This window comes from Oncorhynchus keta, chromosome 11 (assembly GCF_023373465.1).
Source record: "Oncorhynchus keta strain PuntledgeMale-10-30-2019 chromosome 11, Oket_V2, whole genome shotgun sequence".
Taxonomy (NCBI): domain Eukaryota; kingdom Metazoa; phylum Chordata; class Actinopteri; order Salmoniformes; family Salmonidae; genus Oncorhynchus; species Oncorhynchus keta.
Genome location: NC_068431.1, coordinates 51,659,868 through 51,683,763, shown reverse-complemented (window position 1 = coordinate 51,683,763; position 23,896 = coordinate 51,659,868). Strand labels below are relative to the sequence as shown.

The 23,896-nt window shown below is 42.4% G+C and overlaps 1 protein-coding gene across 5 annotated transcripts; it reads right to left on the bottom strand.

Annotated features, from left to right (window-relative positions):
- Positions 1 to 2,860: 2,860 nt before the first annotated feature.
- cnot6a (CCR4-NOT transcription complex, subunit 6a) lies at positions 2,861 to 15,930 on the bottom strand. Of its 5 annotated transcripts, none has more exons than XM_035781235.2 (13): positions 15,882 to 15,930; positions 15,465 to 15,542; positions 11,458 to 11,579; positions 11,122 to 11,308; positions 9,800 to 9,885; positions 9,419 to 9,520; positions 9,121 to 9,189; positions 8,806 to 8,963; positions 8,437 to 8,591; positions 8,083 to 8,237; positions 7,741 to 7,974; positions 7,454 to 7,656; positions 2,861 to 7,253 (listed from the first exon to the last, which is right to left on the bottom strand). In XM_035781235.2, the coding sequence occupies exons 3-13, from the start codon at positions 11,567 to 11,569 to the stop codon at positions 7,041 to 7,043; spliced, it is 1,674 nt and encodes a 557-aa protein (XP_035637128.1). In that variant the 5' UTR covers positions 11,570 to 11,579; positions 15,465 to 15,542; positions 15,882 to 15,930; the 3' UTR covers positions 2,861 to 7,040. The 5 variants fall into 5 exon arrangements, with proteins under 5 accessions (XP_035637128.1, XP_035637129.1, XP_052313402.1 ...); XM_035781236.2 differs by lacking the exon at positions 15,882 to 15,930 and adding an exon at positions 15,703 to 15,850; XM_052457442.1 differs by lacking the exon at positions 15,882 to 15,930 and adding an exon at positions 15,643 to 15,844.
- Between the last annotated feature and the right edge of the window lie 7,966 nt (positions 15,931 to 23,896).

The following is a 23,896-nucleotide window of genomic DNA, read 5'->3' as shown; positions in this document are numbered from 1 at the left end:
ACTCAGGGAGATACAGTGGCTATCTGTGAGAAGAGACAACACAGTCAGTACAGAGTTTAGTCTGGGATCCAGTTTAATATTGCATCCACAGACAGAACCTCTATCTACATATTCAACTGTGGCCAAAGACAGAGTTACTGGAAATCATACCATTCATAATAACCCTTTCGAAAAAAAGATTGCAGTATACTGCAAATACTGTGTCCAATTTTTTTTTTACTGCAGTAATTTAACAGTGTAACTGCAATGACAGTTATTCTGTAATTACTGTATCCAAAATACCAGTTGACTGCAGTTTTACTGCAGTTTCAAAACTACAATATTTTTTTTGCAAGGGAACCTCAAATGAATTGTAGATGGCTAACTAATTGCAAATGGACACCATCTGCTGGCTGCCCGTCAGTTAGTTACATACTTTCTGATAGAAGAAATGCTGCATATTTATCCAACCTATTGTACTGTATGTTCCAAAAGGTAATTTTGTAAAACCAGGAATAAACTAAATTGAGAGTTACCTCGAAATGGAATCTGTCTCCCAATGTCACTCCTGTCCGGAATAGGCGTCTGCAACTAGAACAAGACAAATCCCCGTTACCGCTGAGATAATCTCAGTTACCCAGAAGTAAAATTCTATTGCGAAGGTTTGTCATTTTCTGTTTTACTTCTGGGAATAAAGTACAGTACAGTATGAGTCATAATACCCATAAAACCTAGAGGTCAAAAAAGGAAATGGTTCCAATAATTTTTCCACCATTCATTTTCCCCATAGGATTTTTTTGAAACACTTAAAATAAGAGCTGTGTTCTGTGTAGGCTTACTCTGGCGTGATGTTTTGATAACCGTGTTAATCTCTCTAGGACAAGGTGACCTTTAACAATATATTCACCTGTATTTACCCCCCAAAAAATGAAATTATAATTAGCTGCTAAAATGTCTATCATAAATAACTACAAATGCCATGATGAACTGGACGAGATTGACGAATCGAGGCAGAAGTAAGAATCTCTGGATCAACTATCCAATGTTAGCTAATTCTAGTAATGAATTCATGGGCTACAGGTCTTTAAAATTGACAATTCTGTTTACTGTCTTCTGAAGGTTTTACATTGACATAACTGTTAGCAAAGGTGTCAGCTAGAAATCACATGCAGGAGCTTTCAGGGATTTCTAGTCTTGCATGATGTCTACTTTGCAAAACATCACGCCAGGGTAAGCCTTCATGAAAGACAGACCTTATTTAGTATTTCTAAAATCCTCTATGGGAAAAATGAATGGTGGAAAAACGATGAATCATTTCCGATTAACCACTAGGTTTTATGGGTATTATGACACCTCCACTGTGGGTGCTCTATGCCGATAACAATTGCGATTACCGTTGTACGAAGGAAGGAAGCTAAATCTAATCCTTCACAAACAGAATATATTGGCAAAACTCCCTTCCGCTAATTTCACCCATGTTTATCATTGCTGAAAGATTAGTGGAATCTGTGTGGGTAGCTGGACAGGTAGGATGACTGACAGTGAAGGTGAACAGGTGGTCACGTGTCAGGTGACAGAGGAATGGATGAGACTGAGGCAGGAATTCCTTTAACCATAAAGTGTAGTCTGTGCTGCATCACAAAGGAAACAACATGTATCCAATCAAATTCATAACCAAAGATCAAAGATCAAATCAGATAATTCATTATTTATATAAATTAGTGAGTTCAACAGTTCAGTTCATTAAGAAGTCAATAGTAATCATCCGCGAGTCATTTAGGCTCGTAACTATGTATCATAAATCATGAAAGAACACAGTGAATGGTTATACAATCTATAATCCCCATTATCAAAGTCAATCAGTTAGCAAACAATTACGTTTCTTATTCCACTCTTTCAATTGTCTTCATGTGTACATATAATTCATTTCAATACACATGAACCATATCGATTGCATAATTGGCCTATGAGGATCCGTAGGACCGTGATCAATGACAATTCACATTACACAATGTTTGAAGCTGAGCTCCAAGCCGCGCTCCGCGGTAATAACTATTAACAATAACTGATGGCCCATCTCCGGATCGCAACAGATAGTTCAGATGAAGGGTAAGAGTCGGTGGACTTACGTGGATGCATGGGCGCAAAGAACTTCTGGATCAGATGGAGTTAAGCTAGAGAAAGCAGCGAGTTCAGGCGATGGCAATTTCCTCCTTTTATGGAGTTTAGATCTGTCGGACATTTCCACCTGACCTAATTAAAGCGCCCCTGGACCAGCTGAGTAAATGGCAATGAATTAAAGGATTATTCCACCAACTCCATGGGCCTTTTCTACAATTGCCATGAAGCAAATGTTTGTTTTCATTAATTTTTATGATAGACAATTCTGACTTTGTGGCTGTGGAATCGAGTGGAAACTGCTTATCCGCAAACGTGATTGAAAATCAGCACAAATCTAAGCACCGCCAAAGCCCAATCCTGATTCGTCCAAATAGTCAACGAATACCCAAAACCAGGAACTACTGCTGCTCGTAATCATAAAATTCTAAGTAAACCTTGACAGATTCGCCATGTCATCTGGTTGTCACTAGTTACAACAGCCAAACTCAAAAATGGCTAGATTTTGAAAATTCATTCAAACAAAAATGTGCTTTTTGTTCTTGATTTAAGGTTAGGTTTAGGCATAAGGTTAGCAGTGTGGCGTGGTTAAGGTTAGGTTTAAAATCACATTTTAAGAAGACAAATTGTAGAAAAGGGGTTGGGTTTATGACTTTGTGGCAACTAGTGACGACCGTTTCATCTGCCCATGAGAGATTACCACAGTCATTGATTCACTCACTCCGGTGTAGGACACGCACACAATAAATACAGTACAAGGACAAACAGATATAGAATTTTATAGTCAACCAAAAGTAGGAAAAAAAGAGGTGTAAAAGGAAACAAGTATAAACACGACTACTCAAGAGAACCAAGACTAGAGGATAACAGTGAAATAATGAAGACCATGGTTTACCATTAGGTTGCTGTACATGTCCTAATATTACATTAAAAACAGCTGCCATGTTTTATATATCTATATTTTTTTCCAAATACATAACTCTTTAAAACATTGTGCAAGTGTGTTGCTGGTATTCCATAACTGGTAAACAAGAGTTGGTCCAGTGCATTACATAGTGACACATTACCTCTATACACTTACTTTCAGCTGGCCACAAACCTACCCATTGCATTACTACTTCTACTTAAGAGAGAGAACGATAAACAGATTGAGACAGATTCAAATGTAAAAGACAGGTAATTGTAAATTCTGCCAAAGCGTTACAAAACAAAAAAATTCAAAAAAGTTGAATGTTTTAATTATTATTGCCAAGTTTGGGTAAACTATACATAAAGACTGAGTGCCAATTATCTGACAGTCACATCAAATTCATATTTTGCCTATGAACTAGGACTGTGGTGGACATAGATGCACCAGTTATCAAAAGGTGAAGGCAAGATACCTACAGTGCCAGAGATTAGTTGGGCCTAAATTATGTTAATAAACTAGGCCGTGACTAGTCTCTGCCAAACATCTCCATTCCCACCCTCTAGTCTAGGGTCTGCCAACAGATCAAACAGCAGGGGAATAATGTCTGGGTCAAATGGTCATAAATGTTGGCTAAATCATTGGAACCTCAAAATGCTGCACATTTACAAGCAGTCTTTTACACCAGCCATCTCTTCAACATTGGCTACTACCCGACATCCTCTACCTAACCAGAACCCACATCCGATAACAAAGGTTCTATAAAGCTAAAAGTTGGAGAATATCATTTGGTAACCATGACAAATCTTTGTGACTTTGTTTTCTCTAGGATGTTTGTCAAGTGTTTAAAATACTGTTCAAATCATGTTCTCTTAAATCAAAAGTTAGCAACAATATAAATCTATAATTCAGTGTGCCAACATTATCACAAAAATAAATTTGGTTTGAGAATTACAAAATAAAAACTATGAGCAAAGACAAACCAATCATACATTTGTCATGATACACAAACAATTCATGAAAGGAAATGATACAATTTATTCACAATTTACAAAAAAATCTCTTTTAGCTACAACACCATCAGCAATCTAATATAATTAACCAGATACATTGATTTTGATGAAAAACAAAAAAGGATGGTGGAAAATTGAAAGGGACAACAAAAGGACCAAGACGGAACCCTTTCCACCATTTTCTCCTGCTTGGTAAAATGCATTAAAAAAAATTGCTTTTGCAAAACAGCAAAAGTATCATTAAAAAAAATGCCACATGAGTAGCTGCACTAGTGATCTACAATAAATGCTTGTCAATCCATTGAATAAAAAATAAAACAATTCAGGAGAGCACAAAACACGCAAATTGGCCTTAAGAGAAAATATCAATAATTTAAAACAGATCATATTTTTTCATGTAGCTGATCTTACAGTGCCACTGTGGTTTGGAAACAAGCTGGGCCACGCCATAGCGTTGGTTCACAACAAGCTCAGAGCAATATATATGAATAACATTTTATGCCCCCTTTAGTTGATTTTTTACCTTTATATTTTCCTGTACAGTATATAAGTGGACTTAACAATTGGCCTTGAAGTAGAATGCATCAAATGGCACTAGAGACAATAGAATAGATCACTGTGGTCTAGCAGTAGACATACGAAAACACCTCAAAATGAAACAAAAATTTAAAGAGAATTGCCTGAGTTGGAGTCAGTGGCTCTAGATACAACTATTTTACACTAGACTGAGGAAGAGGGGGAGGCTTCCAAGTATGGGCCTCTGCATGATCGGGTTCCTCTTAAAGACAAAAACAAAGGACATGATAAAACCGATCTAAAACACGTTAAGAGACCAGAGCGGCTTATAGTTTAAGCTGAAGAAAGGAAAAAAAAGCACAGCAAAAACAGCCACTTTACCCGATTACTCTAAAATATCAACTAAGTGAGACAAGGAAATAATATGTTTGATAGCGAATGCAAAAAAACAAACTTCTAAACGTTGTTTTCAATTTGAGAAAAATAGGAGGCTGTTCAGGTGTTCACTGATAGCACTGGCAGTGCATTAGAGAACAGAATCAGGGAGGCACGTTTTATGTTTTACTGCAAATTCCAAAGACAGATGTGAGAAAATAGCCAGAAACCTGCCTCTGAAATGCATTCAATTTATAAAAAAATAAAATTAAAATAAAAAAAGTGGTTAAATCGGGAAAATGTAACCTGGTCAAGTGCAACGGCGGAAACCTGAAAAAACCTCTATTGTTTCGTTTTTTTGTTTATACAAGCTGGTCTTTTACATTTTCTTAACTTTAAACAATTAAAATGGATACAAATTTAGCCTTAATTTACAATACAATCATTTTCTCCAAATCTGACCATACTTACAGGTACAAAATAATGCAGTGTATTAGGACTTCTGCAGTTCATATACAATCAATTTTAGCCCAAGTTCCTGTATCAAACAAATATCTATTAGTAATGGAGAGGAATAACCCTGGATTGAAGAGTGGATGTCTTTGTAATGGAAGGTTTGCTACTGGCCTAAAAGACAGCACCACAGACCTGTCTGTTGGTGCATGTCTTTTTTGGGGGTCAACCCTGCTTTAAACCATATGTGATTTAAAGCAAGTTGGCCCCTGCTCAATTCCATTTGGCTACACAGCTATGGGGTCAGAGATGGAGTCTCTGGCATAAAACAACCTGTTTGGAAGCTGCCAAGTCAGACTGACCGTGACCATTTTCCCTTTCTAAATCTCTAAGCCCCATTGCTAAGGATCACTAAAGGTCATTCCCAGTGAATGACTGGTGGTTTTTGTAACATTTTAATATCCAATGCTAGATTCAAAATGGCTCTATGGCACGTGACTACAGTAAAAATTGCATTGGAATATTTAAAAGGCAGTCGCTTAATTTTGCGATGATGTTCAGATTTGCGATTAGGCCATAAAAAAAACAGAACCAGTCCGAGGTGTTAATGCTATGAGTCTGGATAAGTTACACGTATTATCACCCTAGCATCATACACTGAAATAGACGTTTTACAGTAGTCTTTCAAAGAGGAGGTTTGAAAATGCCTTTGTGCTTTAGCTGCACAGAGCGATTGCACCACTCAGTATAAAATGGAGCCTCTGAGCTCGAGGACAGGCTTTTGGCACCCGTAGAGGTGGTCTCAGAACCAGCGAGTGCAAAAGTGCAACGTTTGGCCTGCTCTCTCCAGCACCTCCAAACCTACTACACTCTTTATTGCAAGATACAGCAATGCGAGGGAATGAATTTGGAGCGGCTGAGACTGACTCTGGTTAAAGCTGGTATATCGGCCTTGTGGGTTTAGCTTGTCGATTGGTGGCGTCTTGAGATTTCGCCGCTCGCTCTGACTGGACTGTGGTGACATGAACAATCCCTGTAGGATATAAAGAGAGCCACACATACATATGTGTGTGTGTGTGTGTGTATATATACACATATGCACACACACTCCAAGTAATTTATTGAGTAAACCACCAACATGTCGGCACTGTGGTACTAACACCGAAACGTTGGTTTTTACACAATCAATTACCCTTAATATAGTGTGCAACTATTTTTATAGCCTACAGTTTACTCGCCGTTAGTCAGCAGCTCTAACTTTGTGTGTACACAAGCTCATGCTTTTGACATGAAGAATCCCCCCTCAACAAAAATCTCTCACTGGTGATAAGAGGTGGGAAAATACTCTACAGATGCATGCACTCCCTGTGGGCCTCATGGTATTGCCACACAATTCAACAATTTATCTGCAGGTTACGTAAAAACGAAACACCCAGGACTGCTACGTGGGATACGGTATGAAAAAAATATACAACATTAAATTGTGCCCAGAAAATGTGATAAAGACGTATTGTTGAGATCGTCGTGAACTTTTGCTTCAGTTAAAATCCATGGGGGTAAAATGCTGGCCATATCCCACTCCTATTATTGTATTTTGATTGATACAGAATGTGTTTGTCAACTTTGCAGGAAAAATAGAACGAGGTTGGAGCAACAGCTCCCTCTTGTGGCTCGGAGAACTACCTGCGCCCTGGCAGGTGGATTCCGTTGACTGATGACGGGTAGGAGAGGAGCAGCTCCAGTTGTGCAAACAGGGAGAAGTGATCGGAGGGGATGTGGGGGTGGGGACAGCCGCTGATATTGTTCTCATGGAGCCAGTGAGGATCCAGAGGACCCAGAACTCCCAACACATTGAGCGTAGGCTGAGAGTAGAAGATGTAGTCAATGATGCCCTGCACAGAGAGGAAAGGCACATTAGATGGCGATACATTCACATCCCCGGCTTGGAGAAAATTATTCACAGGTGTGGCCCAAGCTTTCATAATAACCCAGTCTTTTAGAACAGCTAACAAACACTCTGGAGCACAAATTTTACACCGATGCAAAAAGAGCAATATACAGAAGCGGGAAGACATGAATGTGACAGTCTCACCTTGAAGTCGAAGGTGTAGTTGGTGTAAGGCATCAGGCCGTTTTCGTAGGCACTCTTCAGCTTGAAGCTGTGGGTGATCCTGCCGTTGGATGTGCCATTCTTGCCGTTGCAGTTGAAGTTGGTCAGGCTGTCGATGTAGCGAAGCTCCTTGAAGTCCTTGTGGGTGCTGTCCACTCCACCCGAGCTCAGGTACTCCACCACACCTGCACACACAGATCACCAGGAATTACAGAAAAGGCACTACAGTAGAGTACACACACTCGATTTTCTGCTGACCCAGTACACACCAGAGTCGGGGAGTGAATTGAGGTCAGCACACAGGACGAGTGGGACGGCATTTGTCTCCCCGGAGACTGAGGAGAGCTTGAGGCTGCGCGTGGCCTTCTCCACTATGTTTTTCACCTCAGATAGGAACATGACGGTCTGGACCACTTTGACGTCGGAGTACGCCGGGTCCCAGTGCATGTGGGCGTTGGCCACCAGGAGGAGCTGTTTCTCCATGCCGTGCAGAGACTTTCCCACTAGACAAACACACATTGGACAACACCAGCGTCTTGACATGGAAACATTTAAGCCATATGGAATTAATGCTTTTTTGCTAGCGTATGTGTAGTGTGAGAAAGACTCACCAGACTGCTCCATCATCTCCTTGCGGACCTCTAGAAGAGCGGCCACACCAATGTTGTCCTTGGTCATGACTCTGTTGAGCATGGCCTCTGAGCCCTCAGAGTTTGCCATAGCCAGCTGGTTGAACTCCACCGTGTGTTTCTGCACCAGGCTGAACCTAGACAGCAGAGAGGAGAGGCAGAACAGACAGGTGAGTGCACTGTGCTGCCTCTGGGACAGCTTAAAAAGGCTTTTCTGCAATGGCTGAATTTAGAATCATTACACCTCTGAAACACTATATACAGGGCAAATGTCAAACATACTTGAACTCATGATCTAATCAAAGACTGACAAGAGGCAGTGTGGCTTGAACTCACTTTTCGGTTCTGTAAAATATGGCGCAGCCGTCCACATGCTTGCGGTCACACTCAGACATGGTCCTGGCACGGGACTTGGGGCTGAAAAAGCCCTCGTAACCCTGGTCCTTCAGCTCCGGTAGGAAGTAGCTGTAGTACTGCTCTGTTTCCACTTCCTGTTCAGCAAAAAACAGGACAATTCAGGTTAATATTAATCTTGAAGGTGCATTATTCAAAGTATATGACCTGTAACTTATGGAGGTGACATCGCAACCACAGCGCACAAGGCGTAAGACAACGCCTTAAATGCTAGACTGATTGTACCACGTATGTGTCCTATAATTCATTGTAACTTTCAATATCAAATCGCATCAGCATCTGTCTGCTCACCTGTAGGCTAATGATGTCAGCGTTGCAATTCATGATCTCCTGCATGATGGACTTCTTCCTGTACTCCCAGTTAAGGGCCCAGGAGGGGCAGTAGCCGTAGAGCTGGCGCGTGGCATACTTATCACACAACACGTTGTAGCACATCACAGAAAACAAGGCTAGAACAGGACAGAGGGACGCAGACATGAGATTATGCTACAGTCTCTCATTAGGGCTCTGAATATGATCAATAACACACACAATGTTCTTTGTGCTGATGTGTGTGAATTTGAAGAGGTGTTGCAAGTGATTTATATCGGTGGATGAGTTAGTTACCTGCTGTTCGTGCCCGGTCAGGCTCGGCCATGACAATCCATGATCTGGGTGGGGGTTGCTCGGAGTTGACTGCGACAGAGGGGGAAAATGAGTAATCCTTACACTGCTCCCCAAAATACCATTATGAGTGATTCAAAGGAGAGTAAATACAACTTCATAGTCACCACTGTTCCCCAATATGATCATCAAGATCAACTGACAGACCCAAGTCATTCCATTCACCAAATTTCAAAGAAGATAATAACTTATCTACCTCACTCAATTCAAAACAATATGCTTTTCCTGCATTTGAACTTACCTCGTTTGGTCCCTGCCAGATTGTCCAGAAGGTAGTTGAGCAGTTTCCTCGTGCCATCATGCTCCTGATAGAGGTTCAATATTTCTTGTGCAAGTGGGTTTCCTGCAGGAGGATATAGTGGAAAGAAATTAGATATTACACAGGTTCAATGATACAGAATGAAAACAATGACATCTATCATTCTATGACTACTATTCTAGAAATCACTTGGATGTGCAACCAAATCAGCATAAACAGATTATTATAAAAACTGAAAACGCAGGGAGTCAATGGATAATCTGCATGCAAGTTTAAGACCCCGTGAACAGAAAGACCAGCTTCAAATAATCAACTTCAATGCCACAAACCACCAAAAAGTAATAACTATCAGGGAAAGCTTACCTTTTAACCCCAGTGTTTGTAACTTAAACAGTTTTCCAAGCTCAAAAGGTAGAACCCGCAACTGGTTATTGTTTAAAAGAAGTTCCCTGTGGAAGACGTAAGACATACATGTTTTAGAAGGCTAGAGACAGTAGAGAGCAATAGGTCAAGATTCAGAAGACAACATTCAAGTATTCACACAAGTGACCGGCTTTCTCCATTTCACCCAAACTGCTGCGCGCATCAACAAGCGTCTGCGTAGCCAGGCGCTAAAACAGAAGTTGATTTTGGGAACATATACCCACGTGGGTGATTGAAAGATGAACTGAGGTCCACACACCAGTCGGTAGCAGTAACACACCTTAGAGTTGGTTGCCAACCACCATATTAAGTCCACAGAAGACTGAAGGAGGAGAGATTACTAGAAACTAACTAGGTTCCCCCTTTTATCTGTGGATTAATTGTCGGAGTAGAGAACACAGGATTTTGTGTGACTCAAAATTCTACAATGATACAGAAGGAGAAAAAAAAAATGGACCTTGTGCATTTCAGGTAAAATAACAATCAAATGTTGATATCACAAGACAAATTAGTTACCAACAGCAAGCTAGCTAGCTAAATGTCCATGAATGTTTAATGTTTTTCAACCTGTCCCCAAATTAATATAGTTGGTTCAGAGTTCGTATTGATATTTTAACCTGCGTGTCCTGATCGCATCTGATGTGGATGGACAAAATCAACATGCGCGCGATGGTGCACGCACCCGGTCTAGTCAGCATGTCAATCAATAAGTATCCGTTCAGGCCATTTCCGTGTCTACTCAGCCAGTTAATGAGCAATTTGTCATTGAGGGACGGGTGCAGGAGAGGGCATACACAAGAACGATACAATCAAAAACATACATTTCCTTGAAACAAAGTAACTAGCTATTACCAATTTCAATCACAGTGGGGAACAGAGGTCTAATACCACGCATGGGAGGCTGAAATGTCTCTTCATCCATCTACTTTATAGAATGTGCTCTCAGCCCAAATCCCCTAGGGACGCTGAAATGGCATTGTTGATTAGATGAACAACACACTTAACATTTCCAATTATAGCGTAAATCGCTCAAAACAATAGGGTTCGAAGCATGAACTGTGAAAGGGTTTAAATTAAATAGAAACCTGGTTAAATGACTACGCTATTGAAGAACAGCAAACTCCTGTCTTTAACAGGACCAATCATCAGCTTTTAGTGCAAATAATTTCTCTCGTGGAAGACACAGCAATGTCGGTTCTCCAAACTAGCAGAGTAAACATTTAGCCTACAATGGACACAATTCAACTTGCACTATGACTGACCTGAGAGACACCATGTTGCCAAGCTCGGCGGGCAGGCTCCTGATCTTGTTGGATGAGAGGTCCAGGTACACCAGGTTTTGAAGTTTGGCAATATCGGGCGGGATACGAGAGAGGGAGTTATCGCCGATGTGAAGAGCAGTGAGGTGAGTCAACGTCCATAATGAGGTGCTCAGACTCCTCACTTTACCTGCCGAAACAAGTGGGGAAACCAGGGGACAAAAGAGTGACTCAGTGAAAAAAGGAGTACAGAAATATACCCTTACTCAACTTAAATGGAAATAAAGAATACACCCATTAGGCCAACATGTGGAAGCCATCGCCCCCACCAGCACTCACCACTAATTTCGAGCTCAGCCCAGTATGACTTCTTCCCATTGGCTGCCTCCTCAGTGGACATTATTGTGTACATCCGCCTTGGGTCTGGCGGATCATATTTTTCCTTGGGCATCCCTATAATACTGAAAAAAAAAAAAAACAGATTGCATGATCAATTTGAAACAAAATGTTGAACCAGAAACTTTGCATGGTCGATTTGAAACCATACCCCCTTAGATACATCCTAGAGATTGTCTGTCAGTCAGTCTTACACAGGTATTCCCAAACTGGGGAACGTGAAATGCCGTCGGGGGTACGCCAAATAAAAAGGTGATTCACTTTTTACCATATGCATCTTCGCATCTTCAAAAACAGCCCATTTAGATTTTCCAACGGGGCTATACATTTGGGTGAGTTTTTTCCCCCATGCCCGAGTAGCCTCGAACCATCTAGTGTTCAGCTAAATAACAACACAATGTCAAATACAGGTAGCCAAGTCAAATAACTAACATCCAATCACATTAACCATTACTCTCTCGCGGGAATTCCACTAATGGGCCGTTATGTAGCTACTGCTCATTCTGTTTGTGCGAAAATTGATAAATGCTTAAAAAAAGTAAGGCCCGCGTCCATAGAGACACATACCAGCTCTACTGGCAGTACCACTTCTACCAGCAGTACTAAACCTGCACCTGTCGACGACAAGTTGTTCTGCTTCCACGAGCACAGCCAATGCTAGCATCAGTAATTCTACATATGTTGTTAGCCCAGCTAGCACGGATACGGACAGTTGTGAATTTGATGCAGCCGAAGAGCTACTGCCCCTTTGCCCTGGAAAGCACAGGACAACAGACAGGGACATTGGACCATCGAAGAGGCGCAAATATGATGAGAAATACATTGGTTTAGGGTTCACTTATATTGGGAGTAGTGCCTTTCCTCAGTACTTTTGCACATAACACACTGTGGCTCTCTCACAACTCGATGACACCCTTCACTCTTGCGCAGACATTTAGAAATAAAACATGCCAACTTCAAAAATAATCCACGGGAGTTCGAGAGAGAATTAAGATGAGTAGTAAGACATATATAAATGCAACATATACCATTAATAAAAAGGGGCTAGAAGCGTCTTATATGGTGAGCTACCGAGTGGCTAGGAGGCAAGACCCATACTATTGTGGAGGACTTAATTATTCCTGCTGCTGCAGATATGGCTGGGACAATGCTGGGGGAAAAGGCCAAAAACAAACTACACAGACAATGCCTTCCTCAAACAACACTATTTCATGACGCATCAGTGACATGGCAGGAGATGTTTAGAAACAATTATGGCTTTGCGTAGAAGCCAGTGAATTATATATGTTACAGCTGGATGAGTCAGACGTGCCGGGCCTGGCACAGCTCCTGGTATATGTCCGTTACATTTACGGGGGGTCAATTAAGGAGGACATCCTCTTCTGCAAACCAGGACAAGAGGAGAGTGTATTTGACAGCTGGACAGCTTTGTGACATCAAATGGACTCTGGTGGTCAAGATGTGTTGGTATGTGTACTGATGGCACAAAAGCCATAACAGGGAGACATAGTGGAGTGTTAACGCGCGTGCAAGCAGTGGCTCCCGACACCACTGGGAACACTGCAGCATCCACCGTTAGGCTCTTGCTGCCAAGGGAATGCCTGACAGCTTGAAAGAAGTTTTGGACACCTACACTGAAAATTGATGTATTTTCTGCACTATGCAATGATATGGGCAGACAAGCTTAAAGTTCTCTTTACTGACCATAATTTTCACTTGTCTGACTGCTTGCATGATGACGAGTTTCTCACACGACTGGCCTACCTGGGTGATGTTATATCTTCCCTGAATGATCTGATTCTAGGATTACAGGGACTCTCCGCAACTATATTCATTGTGCGGGAAAAATTGAGGCTATGATTAAGAAGTTGGAGCTCTTCTCTGTCTGCATTCTGTAAAAATGTAACTTAAATCAGAAGCCACTGCCAGATTTCTAGATAGGGCTGCGCTAGACTACCCTGCCTTGGCAAATCGCGCTGTTATGACATTGATTCCCTTTGCAACCATGTACCTATGTGAGAGTAGATTCTCGTCCCTCACTAGCATAAAAACTCAATACAGGCACAGACTGTGTGGGAAATAATTTAAAACTGAGACTCTCTCCAATACAAACCAACATTGAGTTATGTGCATCCTTCCAAGCACACCCTTCTCATTAACCTGTGATGAGTTATTCACAATTTTCAATTAACAAATAAGGTTTTATATGTAAGATGTCTAAATAAAGAGCAAAATGATTATTATTTGTGCCCTGGTCATATACAAGAGCTCTTTGTCACGTCCCATGTGCCGGGTTGTGACAAAACTCACACACATTCTTATGTTTAATAAATGTATTGTATAGTTTGTGTGAGGCAGGCTTACAATGATGCCAAAAAACAACATTTCAGAGTGCGCTGACCCTGGTGCTAGAGGGGGTACACAGCTGGAGGTTGAATGTTTGAAGGGGTACAGGACTATACACATTTTGGGAACCACTGGTCTAACACACATTTCCTAGGACACCAAATATGTACAACCCAGTAAAAAAAAAAAATCCATGTTTAGCCTAACATTATCACAATTCGCCACTCATTACACGAAGATACCCTTTCACACTATGAGTCTCCAAACATGTAAAGAAGTGGACTACTGGGGGTTTCTGAAACTAAATTTAACCTCTAGTAAAACCACTCTGTAGACAGCTACTCCAAACTGCTATACATTTAGCGCTAAAGATGATTCACAAATTCTCGCCCTATGGCAATTGGAAGACCCCCTAAAACAAGATGTTGAATGAGCATTTAGGAGGCCGTAGAAAAACACTTAGCAATTTTGTCCACAATGTAATTGTTTTGCACATTTGCCACAATCAGATTAACACATGAACAGATTGACACGGGCAGGGTCATGAAGGCTGTACTAACTCATCAAACTCTACATGTGCTAAATTAGGAGCGACCACAAAAGCACAACAAAAGTAGACTTGATTAAGTGGCGCTATCGAGTAATGGCAAAAGATAGGATGTTCCTGAAAATCGCTGTACCTTTCTCAAACAACTTGTCCTCGTGTTGATACTCTAGTTAGCACGTTCAAACATTTGTTTCAATAAATCATTGAAGTCACAAACTAGCTGATCTTGCTAGCTAGCTACAAACAAGCTGTAGCTAGCTAGCATAAATCAATTTTCAGCAGTGGACATTGTTTTGAACAGTTACCCGATATCTGTAACGTTAGCTAGCTAACTGCACTAACGTTAGTTGGTAGTGGTAAGCTAACTTAGTATGTCCATTGTATACCTAACATTAACCACATACCATCCAAACGAAAATTGTGAGATAGCTATCATATTTGCTAATGTTTAGTTAACGAGCTCTCTTTGGCTATTCCATTCTACTTGATTTTCATACTGGCTACAGACAGTAACGCTCAAATTATAGTCTAATCTCGTTTAATTATCTAACTAACGTCCGGTAACGTTAACTATGCTCTAACGTTAGCTGAATGTGTTTATTTTAAGATATTCGACATTTAACTTACTAAACCACACAGAACACAGGCAGACGATAAATGGATAGCTTGATGACAATGTATCCAGCTAAAGCGTCAATCCCCGTACACATCCACGTAAGTACAGCGACTTCTAGCTAGCTAATATTAGTTGACTTCAACGTCTAGTTAGCGCAACACAAATCAATAATTAACAACGAGGAAACGTGCCCCTCGTGAATTAGCACGTTTAGCTCATTGCTTGATAACTAAAACGCTAGTTGAGCTTAGATGGCTAGTTTGACAGCTAGCGCGCTAGGTACCCATTGTTAGCTAGCTAGCTCGGTTAGCTAGCTAACTCGGTTAATTTAACTGACTGGTGGGGTTGTCTATGCTAGCTAATACATCTCACAAAACACACAACGTTGTTTTCGTACGCTTAAACAAATGTGTACCTTTAAATGAGAAGTTGATGGTTTACCTGTATGAGCATACCAGTCAGCTATGGCGAGTGCGTGTTTCCTTTGTTTCTAATTCACTTCGTGTCAGCTGTTACCCACTGAAAGAAAACAAGAATCATGGCGTCCGTTAGATTTGTGGTCTGTGATAACAGCGCTCGTCGTCGCTTCCGAATAGTTTACGCTGGTAATGGTACATACAAAACTGTTGTTGTTCCCATCTAAATGGGTTGTGAACTTGGATCAAATGATCTCATTCACCTCGTGGACATCCGATACAGTATAACAGTTTACAGGTTCTGAGTCTTCAAATTAAGTTTTAAAAAATCGTAAAGCCTAATGCATAATTTCATTTGTACTACGTTTCAATCCCCCTTGCATAAAACTTGCATCAAAAACCCAAAGTAATGCAAAATAAATGTAGCTGGGCTATTGTATACCATATCAGTGCAATAGCAACTGTGAAGTCCTATTCTCACGATAATTGCAATATTTTCTGGCCCCAGTGGGGAGCAGCAGAGAACCGCAGATGGTAGAACTGACAGCGCTGTGCAATATCCATCAAACCAAAAACATGTACACATTTTTATATTCTGCATTTTTAATTGCAACCTGAAGACGATAATGATGTTAATTACAAGGTCTGTCAAATCCAAAGCCCATATGCCCATACACCTTTTACATAAAATCTGATACATGCTCAGCAAAATCTGAATGTCTGGTTAATTTATCATTCCTAATCTCAAGGGTAGTATGTGATACATAATTTTGTTTTACCTCTGGCATTTTGGTAAGGTACAAAGAGCAGGATACAAAAGCCCAAATATCTCAAGACTGACTGTGGTACAATATTTACTTTTAAATTTGCTCATCTCTAGGCTCATTCTGTCCCACTCTTAGCCTGATCTTCCAGGCATTCATCTGTTAGATGCGGATAGAAAAGTCATAATATTAGGGCTTCTCTCCTCCCTCTCGACTTTACTCAAAATTTCACTGATAAACAAGGTTACTTATGGATCTGTTTGGGGTTAGGTACTTTTTCAGAGTTGGTTAAAGTTTCTGAGAAAAGAGTGACCTACAGTACATTTAGCCTGTGATTAGGTGGTTTTCAATTACAGCAGAGCCAATCCACACCCTTCCAGAAAACAATTAAAGTTAGATTGTGGATAATGAGATCTGCAATAATAAGCATCACATAAAAAGCATGAAAATCAGACAGTGAACCAACAGATTTTTGAGCAAGAGGCAAGTTAGTTATTCTCCCTGATGAAATGCTACCAGTATTTCATGTGACTGCATGATATGGAGGTTCTAAATCCTTTAAAATCAGTTGCCTGTCAGATCCAGTAAGATCAAGATACAACCTTGTGTAATAGCATGGTAGAAGAGCTATACAGGAAAATATTATGGTATATAAATATTATTAACAGTGAGAGACTTGTTTCTGGAAAGGTACATTTTTAGAACTAGAAGCTCGAATTGTTTGGGTACAGACCTGGATAGTAAGACAGAACTCTGCAGGCTATCTTTGCAGTAGATTGCAACACCGCCCCCTTTCGCAGTTCTATCTTGGAGGAAAATTTTATAGTTAGGGATGGAGATTTCAGGGTTTTTGGTGGTTTTCCTAAGCCAGGATTCAGACACGACTAAGACATCCGGGTTGGCAGAGTGTGCTAAAGCAGTGAGTAAAACAAACTTAGGGAGTAGGCTTCTAATGTTAACATGCATGAAACCAAGGCTTTTACGGTTACAGAAGTCAACAAAGGAGAGCACCTGGGGAGTGGGAGTGGAGCTAGGCATTGCAGGACCTGGATTAACCTCTACATCACCAGAGGAGAAGTAGGATAAGGGTACGGCTAAAGGTTATACGAACTGGCCGTCTAACACGTTTGGAACAGAGAGTAAAAGGAGCAGGTTTCGGAGAACGATAGCATAGATTCAAGGCATAGTGTACAGACAAAGGTATGGTAGGATGTGAGTACATTGGAGGTAAACCTAGGCATTGAGTAATGATGAGAGAGATATAGTCTCTAGAGACGTTTAAACCAGATGATGTTATCGCATATGTAGGAGGTGGAACAACATGGTTAGTTAAGGCATATTGAGCAGGGCTAGAGGCCATTGAAGGTCGCCAGGAACACATTGGCCTCCATCATTCTAAAATGGAAGAAGTTTGGGACCACCAATACTTCCTAGAGCTGGCTGCCCAGCCAAACTGAGCAATCAGGGGAGAAGCGCCTTGGTCAGGGAGGTGACCAAGTACCTGATGGTCACTCTGACAGAACTCCAGAGTTCCTCTGTGAAGTTGGTAGAACATTCCCGGAAGGACAACCATCTCTCCAGCACTCCACCAATCAGACCTTTATGGTAGAGTGGTCAGATGGAAGCCACTCCTCAGTAAAAGGCACATGTCAGCCCACTTGGAGTTTGCCAAAAGAAACCGAAAGGACTCTCAGACCATGAGAAACAAGATTCTCTAGTCTGATGAAACGAAGATGGAACTCTTTGGCTGAATGACAGGTGTCATGTCGTGAGGAAACCTGGCACCATCCCTACGGTGAAGCATGGTGGTGGCAGCATTATGGTGTGGGGATGTTTTTCAGCGGCAGCGACTGGGAGACTAGTCAGGATTGAGGGAAAGATGAACCGAGCCAAGTACAGAGAAATCCTTAATGAAAACCTCCAGAGCACTCAGGACCTCAGACTGAGGTGAAGGTTCACCTTCCAACAGAACAACAACCACACAACTAAGCACACAGCCAAGACAACACAGGAGTGGCTTCAGGACAAGTCTCTGAATGTCCTTAAGTGGCCCGGACTTGAACCCGATCTAACATCTCTCGCGAGAAATTGCTATGCAGCGACATTCCCCATCCAACTTGACAGAGCTTGAGTGAATCTGCAGAGAGGAATGGGAGAAACTCCCCAAATACAGGTGTGCCAAGCTTGTAGCGTCATACCCAAGAAGACTTGAAGCTGTATTCGCTGCCAAATGTGCTTCAACAAAGTACTAAGTAATGGGTCTGAATACTTAAGTAAATTTAATATTTCAGTTTTTTATTTTTAATACATTTGCAAAAAATTATAAAAAATGTTTTTTGCTTTGTCCTTATGGGGTATTGTGTTTAGATTGATAAGGAAAATAAATTATTCAATCAATTTTAGAATGAGGCTGTAACGTAACAACATTTTCACAAAGTCAAGGGGTCTGAATAATTTACGAATGCACTGGATGTATCCTTAAAAATGGATGCAGAAATGCAGTGAAAATGATTACTGATTCCTGAATATATTTTCATCCTCATTTTCAACATTTTACATTTCAACAGTATAAACTGTCATATGGGGGTTCCATAAAGTCTGCTGATTGCAATGATATTTCAAGAAATGTGACTGGAAACCTTTCCTGTACTTACTTAAAATCTTGATCACGGAACCATGGACATGAAGCCGTTCCAACAGAACTCTACGTTTTTGAATGGGATATATCGGTCAGATACATAGGCTACCATTACTTAAAATCGCAAACACTGTTTTGGGACATTTTATACAGTGCCTTCAGAAAGTATTCATACCCCTAGGCTTATTCCACATTTTGTTGTCTTACACCCTGAATTCAAAATGGAATAAATTGATTTATACCCCATAACCTTGGCGTGATCCTGGACAACACCCTGTCATTCTCAACTAACATCAAGGCGGTGGCCCGTTCCTGTAGGTTCATGCTCTACAACATCCGCAGAGTACGACCCTGCCTCACACAGGAAGCGGCGCAGGTCCTAATCCAGGCACTTGTCATCTCCCGTCTGGATTACTGCAACTCGCTGTTGGCTGGGCTCCCTGCCTGTGCCATTAAACCCCTACAACTCATCCAGAACGCCGCAGCCCGTCTGGTGTTCAACCTTCCCAAGTTCTCCCACGTCACCCCGCTCCTCCGCTCTCTCCACTGGCTTCCAGTTGAAGCTCGCATCCGCTACAAGACCATGGTGCTTGCCTACGGAGCTGTGAGGGGAACGGCACCTCAGTACCTCCAGGCTCTGATCAGGCCCTACACCCAATCAAGGGCACTGCGTTCATCCACCTCTGGCCTGCTCGCCTCCCTACCACTGAGGAAGTACAGTTCCCGCTCAGCCCAGTCAAAACTGTTCGCTGCTCTGGCCCCCCAATGGTGGAACAAACTCCCTCACAACGCCAGGACAGCGGAGTCAATCACCACCTTCCGGAGACACCTGAAACCCCACCTCTTTAAGGAATGCCTAGGATAGGATAAAGTAATCCTTCTCACCCCCCCCTCCCCCCTTAAAAGATTTAGATGCACTATTGTAAAGTGGCTGTTCCACTGGATGTCATAAGGTGAATGCACCAATTTGTAAGTCGCTCTGGATAAGAGCGTCTGCTAAATGACTTAAATGTAAATGTAAATGTAATAATGACCCATAACGACAATGTGAAAACATGTTTTTAGGACGTTTGCTAATTTATTGAACATGAAATACAGAAATATTTGATTTACATAAGTATTCATTCCCTGATTACTTTGTAGAAGCACCTTTGGCAGCTACTACAGTTTTTCTGGGTCGGTCTCTCAGACCTTTGCATACCTGGATTGTGCAACATTTGCTAATTATTCTTTTCAAAACTCTTCAAATTTGGTCAAATTGGCTAGACAGACATTTTCAGGCCTTGCAATAGATTTTCAAGCATTTTCAAAACTGTAACTCTGCAACATTCGCTGTTTTCGGGGTAAGCCTTGTAATGTAGGTTATTGTCCTACAGAAAGGTTAATTCATCTCCCAGGGTCTGGTGGAAAGCAGACTGAACCAGGTTTTCCCCTAGTCCTTAACGATTACAAGCATATGATGCAGCCACCACTATGCTTGAAAATATGGAGAGCGGTACCCAGTAATGTGTTGTATTGGATTTGCCCCAGACATAACAATTTGTAGTTAGGACAAAAAGTGAATTGCTTTGCTGAATGCTTTGCTGAATGCATGTTTTGGAATATTGTTTATTTTGTACAGGCTTCATTCTTTTCACTTGGTCAATTAGGTTACTATTGTGGAGTACCTACAATGTTATTGATTCACCCTCAGTTTTCTCCAATCACAGCCATTAAACCTTGTAATTGTCACCATTGGCCTCATGGTGAAATCCCTGAGCAGTCCTTCCTCTCTGGCAGCTGAATTAGTGAAACAGTATAATTTTAAACCGTCCCCTCGCCCATACCCGGGCGCGAACCAGGGACCTTCTGCGCACAACGACAACAGTCACCCTCGAAGCATCGTTACCCATCGCTCCACAAAAGCTGCTGCCCTTGCAGAGCAAGGGGAACTACTACTTCAAGGTCTCAGAGCAAGTGACGTAACCGATTGAAACGCTATTTAGCGCACACCGCTAACTAAACTAGCCGTTTCACATCCGTTACATTAGGAAGGACACCTGTGTCTTTGTAGTGACTGGGTGTATTGATACACCATCCAAAGTGTAATTAATAACTTCACCATGCTCAAAGGGATATTCAATGTCTGCTTCTTTATTTTTACCCATCTTCCAACAGGTACCATTCTTTGTGAAGCATTGGAAAACCTCCCATGTCTTTGTGGTTGAACCTGTGTTTGAAATTCACTGATTGACAGACCTTATAGATAATTGAATGTGTGGGGTACAGAGATGGGGCAGTCAATAAAAAAAAATATGTTAAACACTAGTATTGCACACAGAGTGGGTCCATGTAACTGATTCTGTAACGCCATTACAGAATCACCCACCACACACGGACCGAGCAGCGTGTTAACAGGCAGGAGCCAAAGGAGAGGCAACAGAAGCAGCTGCAGTGGGAGAGGCTGCACCACTTGGAGAATTGGACATGGGAGGAAGAACTGGACGGAAAAGGACCCTGGGCTCAGCCTGGTGAATATCCCCGCCCCAAGGAGGAACTAGAGGCGGCTAAAGCGGAGAGGCGCTGGTATGAGGAGGCAGCACGGCGACGTGGATGGAAGCCCGAAAAGCAGCCCAAAAAAATTATTGGGGGGGGGTTCACAGTATGGCTATGCCAGGTAGGAGACCTGGGCAAACTCCCTGTGCTTACCGGGGGGCTAGAGAGACCGGGCAGGCACCGTGTTATGCTATGGAGCGCACAGTGTTTCCAGTGCAGGTGCATAGCCCGGTGCGGTTCATACCAGCCCTTCGTATTGGCCAGGCTAGAGTGGGCATCGAGCCAGGTAAGGTTGGGCAGGCTCAGTGCTCAAGAGCTCCAGTGCGCCTGCACGGTCCGGTCTATCCAGAGCCACCTCCACACACCAGTCCTCCGGTAGCAGCTCCCTGCACCACGCATCAGGCCTACAGTGCGCCTCGCCTCTCCTGTGCTGTCGGAGTCTCCCGCCGGTTCAGCGCTATCAGAGCCTTCCTCCTCTACAGCGCTGCTGGAGTCTCCTGTCTGTTCAGCGCTATCAGAGCCTTCCTTCCCTCCTGCGCTGTCGGAGTCTCCCGCCTGTTCAGCGCTATCAGAGCCTTCCTCCTCTACAGCGCTGCCGGAGCCTCCTGCCTGTTCGGAGCAGCCTGAGCTGTCAGTCTGCATGAAGCAGCCAGAGCTGTCAGTCTGCAAAGAGCTGCCAGTCTGCAAGGAGCTGTCAGTCTGCAAGGAGCTGTCAGTCTGCAAGGAGCTGCCAGTCTGCAGGGTGCTGTCAGCCTGCATGGAGCAGTCAGAGCTGTCAGTCTGCATAAAGCAGCCAGAGCTGTCAGTCTGTATGAAGCAGTCAGAGCTGTCAGCCTGCATGGAGCAGTCAGAGCTGTCAGTCTGTATGAAGCAGCCAGAGCTGTCAGTCTGCATGAAGCAGCCAGAGCTGCCAGTCTGCAAGGAGCTGTCAGTCTGCAAGGAGCTGTCAGCCTGCATGGAGCAGCCAGAGCTGTCAGTCTGCATAGAGCAGCTAGATCCGCCAGTCAGCCATGATCTTATAGATCTGCCAGTCAACCAGATTCTTTCACAGATTCGTGGCTGAATGATGACATCGATAATATAGAGCTGGCGGGATTTTCCATTCACCGGCAGAACAGAGATGCTACGTCTGGTAAGACAAGGGGTGGGGGTGTGTGTCTTTTTGTCAGTAACAGCTTGTGCGCAATGTCTGATATTAAAGAAGTCTTGAGGTATTGCTCTCCTGAGGTAGAGTCCCTTTTGATAAGCTGTAGACCACGCTATCTACCAAGAGAGATCGTAGCCGTCTATTTATCACCGAAGACCCATGCTGGCACTAAGACCGAACTCAACCAACTCTATAAGGCCATAAGCAAACAAGAAAATGCTCATCCAGAAGTGGCGCTCCTAATGGCCGGGGACTTTAATGCAGGCAAACTTAAATTAGTTTTACCAAATTTTTACCACCATGTCACATGTACAACAAGAGGAAAAACAATTATAGACCACCTTTACTCCACACACAGAGATGCATGCAAGCTCTCCTCCTGCCCGCCATTTGGCAAATTTGACCATAATTCTATCCTCCTGATTCCTGCTTACAAGCAAACACTAAAGCAGGAAGTACCAGTAACTTGTTCAATACAGAAGTGGTCAGATGACGCGGATGCTACACTACAGGACTGTTTTGCTAGCACCGACTGGAATATGTTCCGGGATTCATCCAATGGCATTGAGGAGTACACCACCTCAGTCATCGGCTTCATCAATAAGTGCACCGACGACGTTGTCCCAACAGCTACTGTACGTACATATCCCAACCAGAAGCCATGGATTACAGGAAACAACTGCATTGAGCTAAAGGCTAGAGCTGCCGCTTTCAAGGAGTGGGACACTAATCCGGACGCTTATAAGAAATCCTGCTATGCCCTCAGACAAACCATCAAACAATGTCACGTTCGTTGAATAGAGGAGACCAATGTGATGTGAATACATTATTTTATTTAATGAAACAAAGAACACTTAAACAAACGTGAAGCTATATATGATTAGTGCAGACACAGGCAACTAACACATAGACAATAACTCACAAAATACCCAAGGAATATGGCTGCCTAAGTATGGTTCCCAATCAGAGACAACGATAAACAGCTGCCTCTAATTGAAAACCAATCTAGGCAACCATAGACATACAGTACATAACACCTAGACTAGTAAACACCCATAGACATACAAAACCCCTAGACAGGAACAAAAACAAATACATCACCCACGTCACACCCTGACCTAACCAAAATAATAAAGAAAACAAAGAATACTAAGGTCAGGGCGTGACAAACAAGCAAAGTGTCAATACAGGATTAAGATTAAATCCTACTACACTGGCACTGACGCTTGTCGGATGTGGCAGTGCTTGAAAACTATTACGGACTACAAAGGGGAAACCCAGACACGAACTGCCCAGTGACGCGAGCCTACCAGACGAGCTAAATGCCTTTTATGCTTGCTTCTAGGCAAGCAACACAGAAGCATGCACGAGAG

Excerpts from the sequence above, each read along its gene's own strand:
- cnot6a (XM_035781235.2), bottom strand. The coding sequence starts at position 11,569 with ATGCCCAAGGAAAAATATGATCCGCCAGACCCAAGGCGGATGTACACA. Across the intron at positions 9,190-9,418 it reads TCTGGCAGGGACCAAACGAG|TCAACTCCGAGCAACCCCCA; the intron begins GTAAGTTCAAAT and ends CCTCTGTCGCAG. Across the intron at positions 7,975-8,082 it reads GGAGATGATGGAGCAGTCTG|TGGGAAAGTCTCTGCACGGC; the intron begins GTGAGTCTTTCT and ends GTGTTTGTCTAG.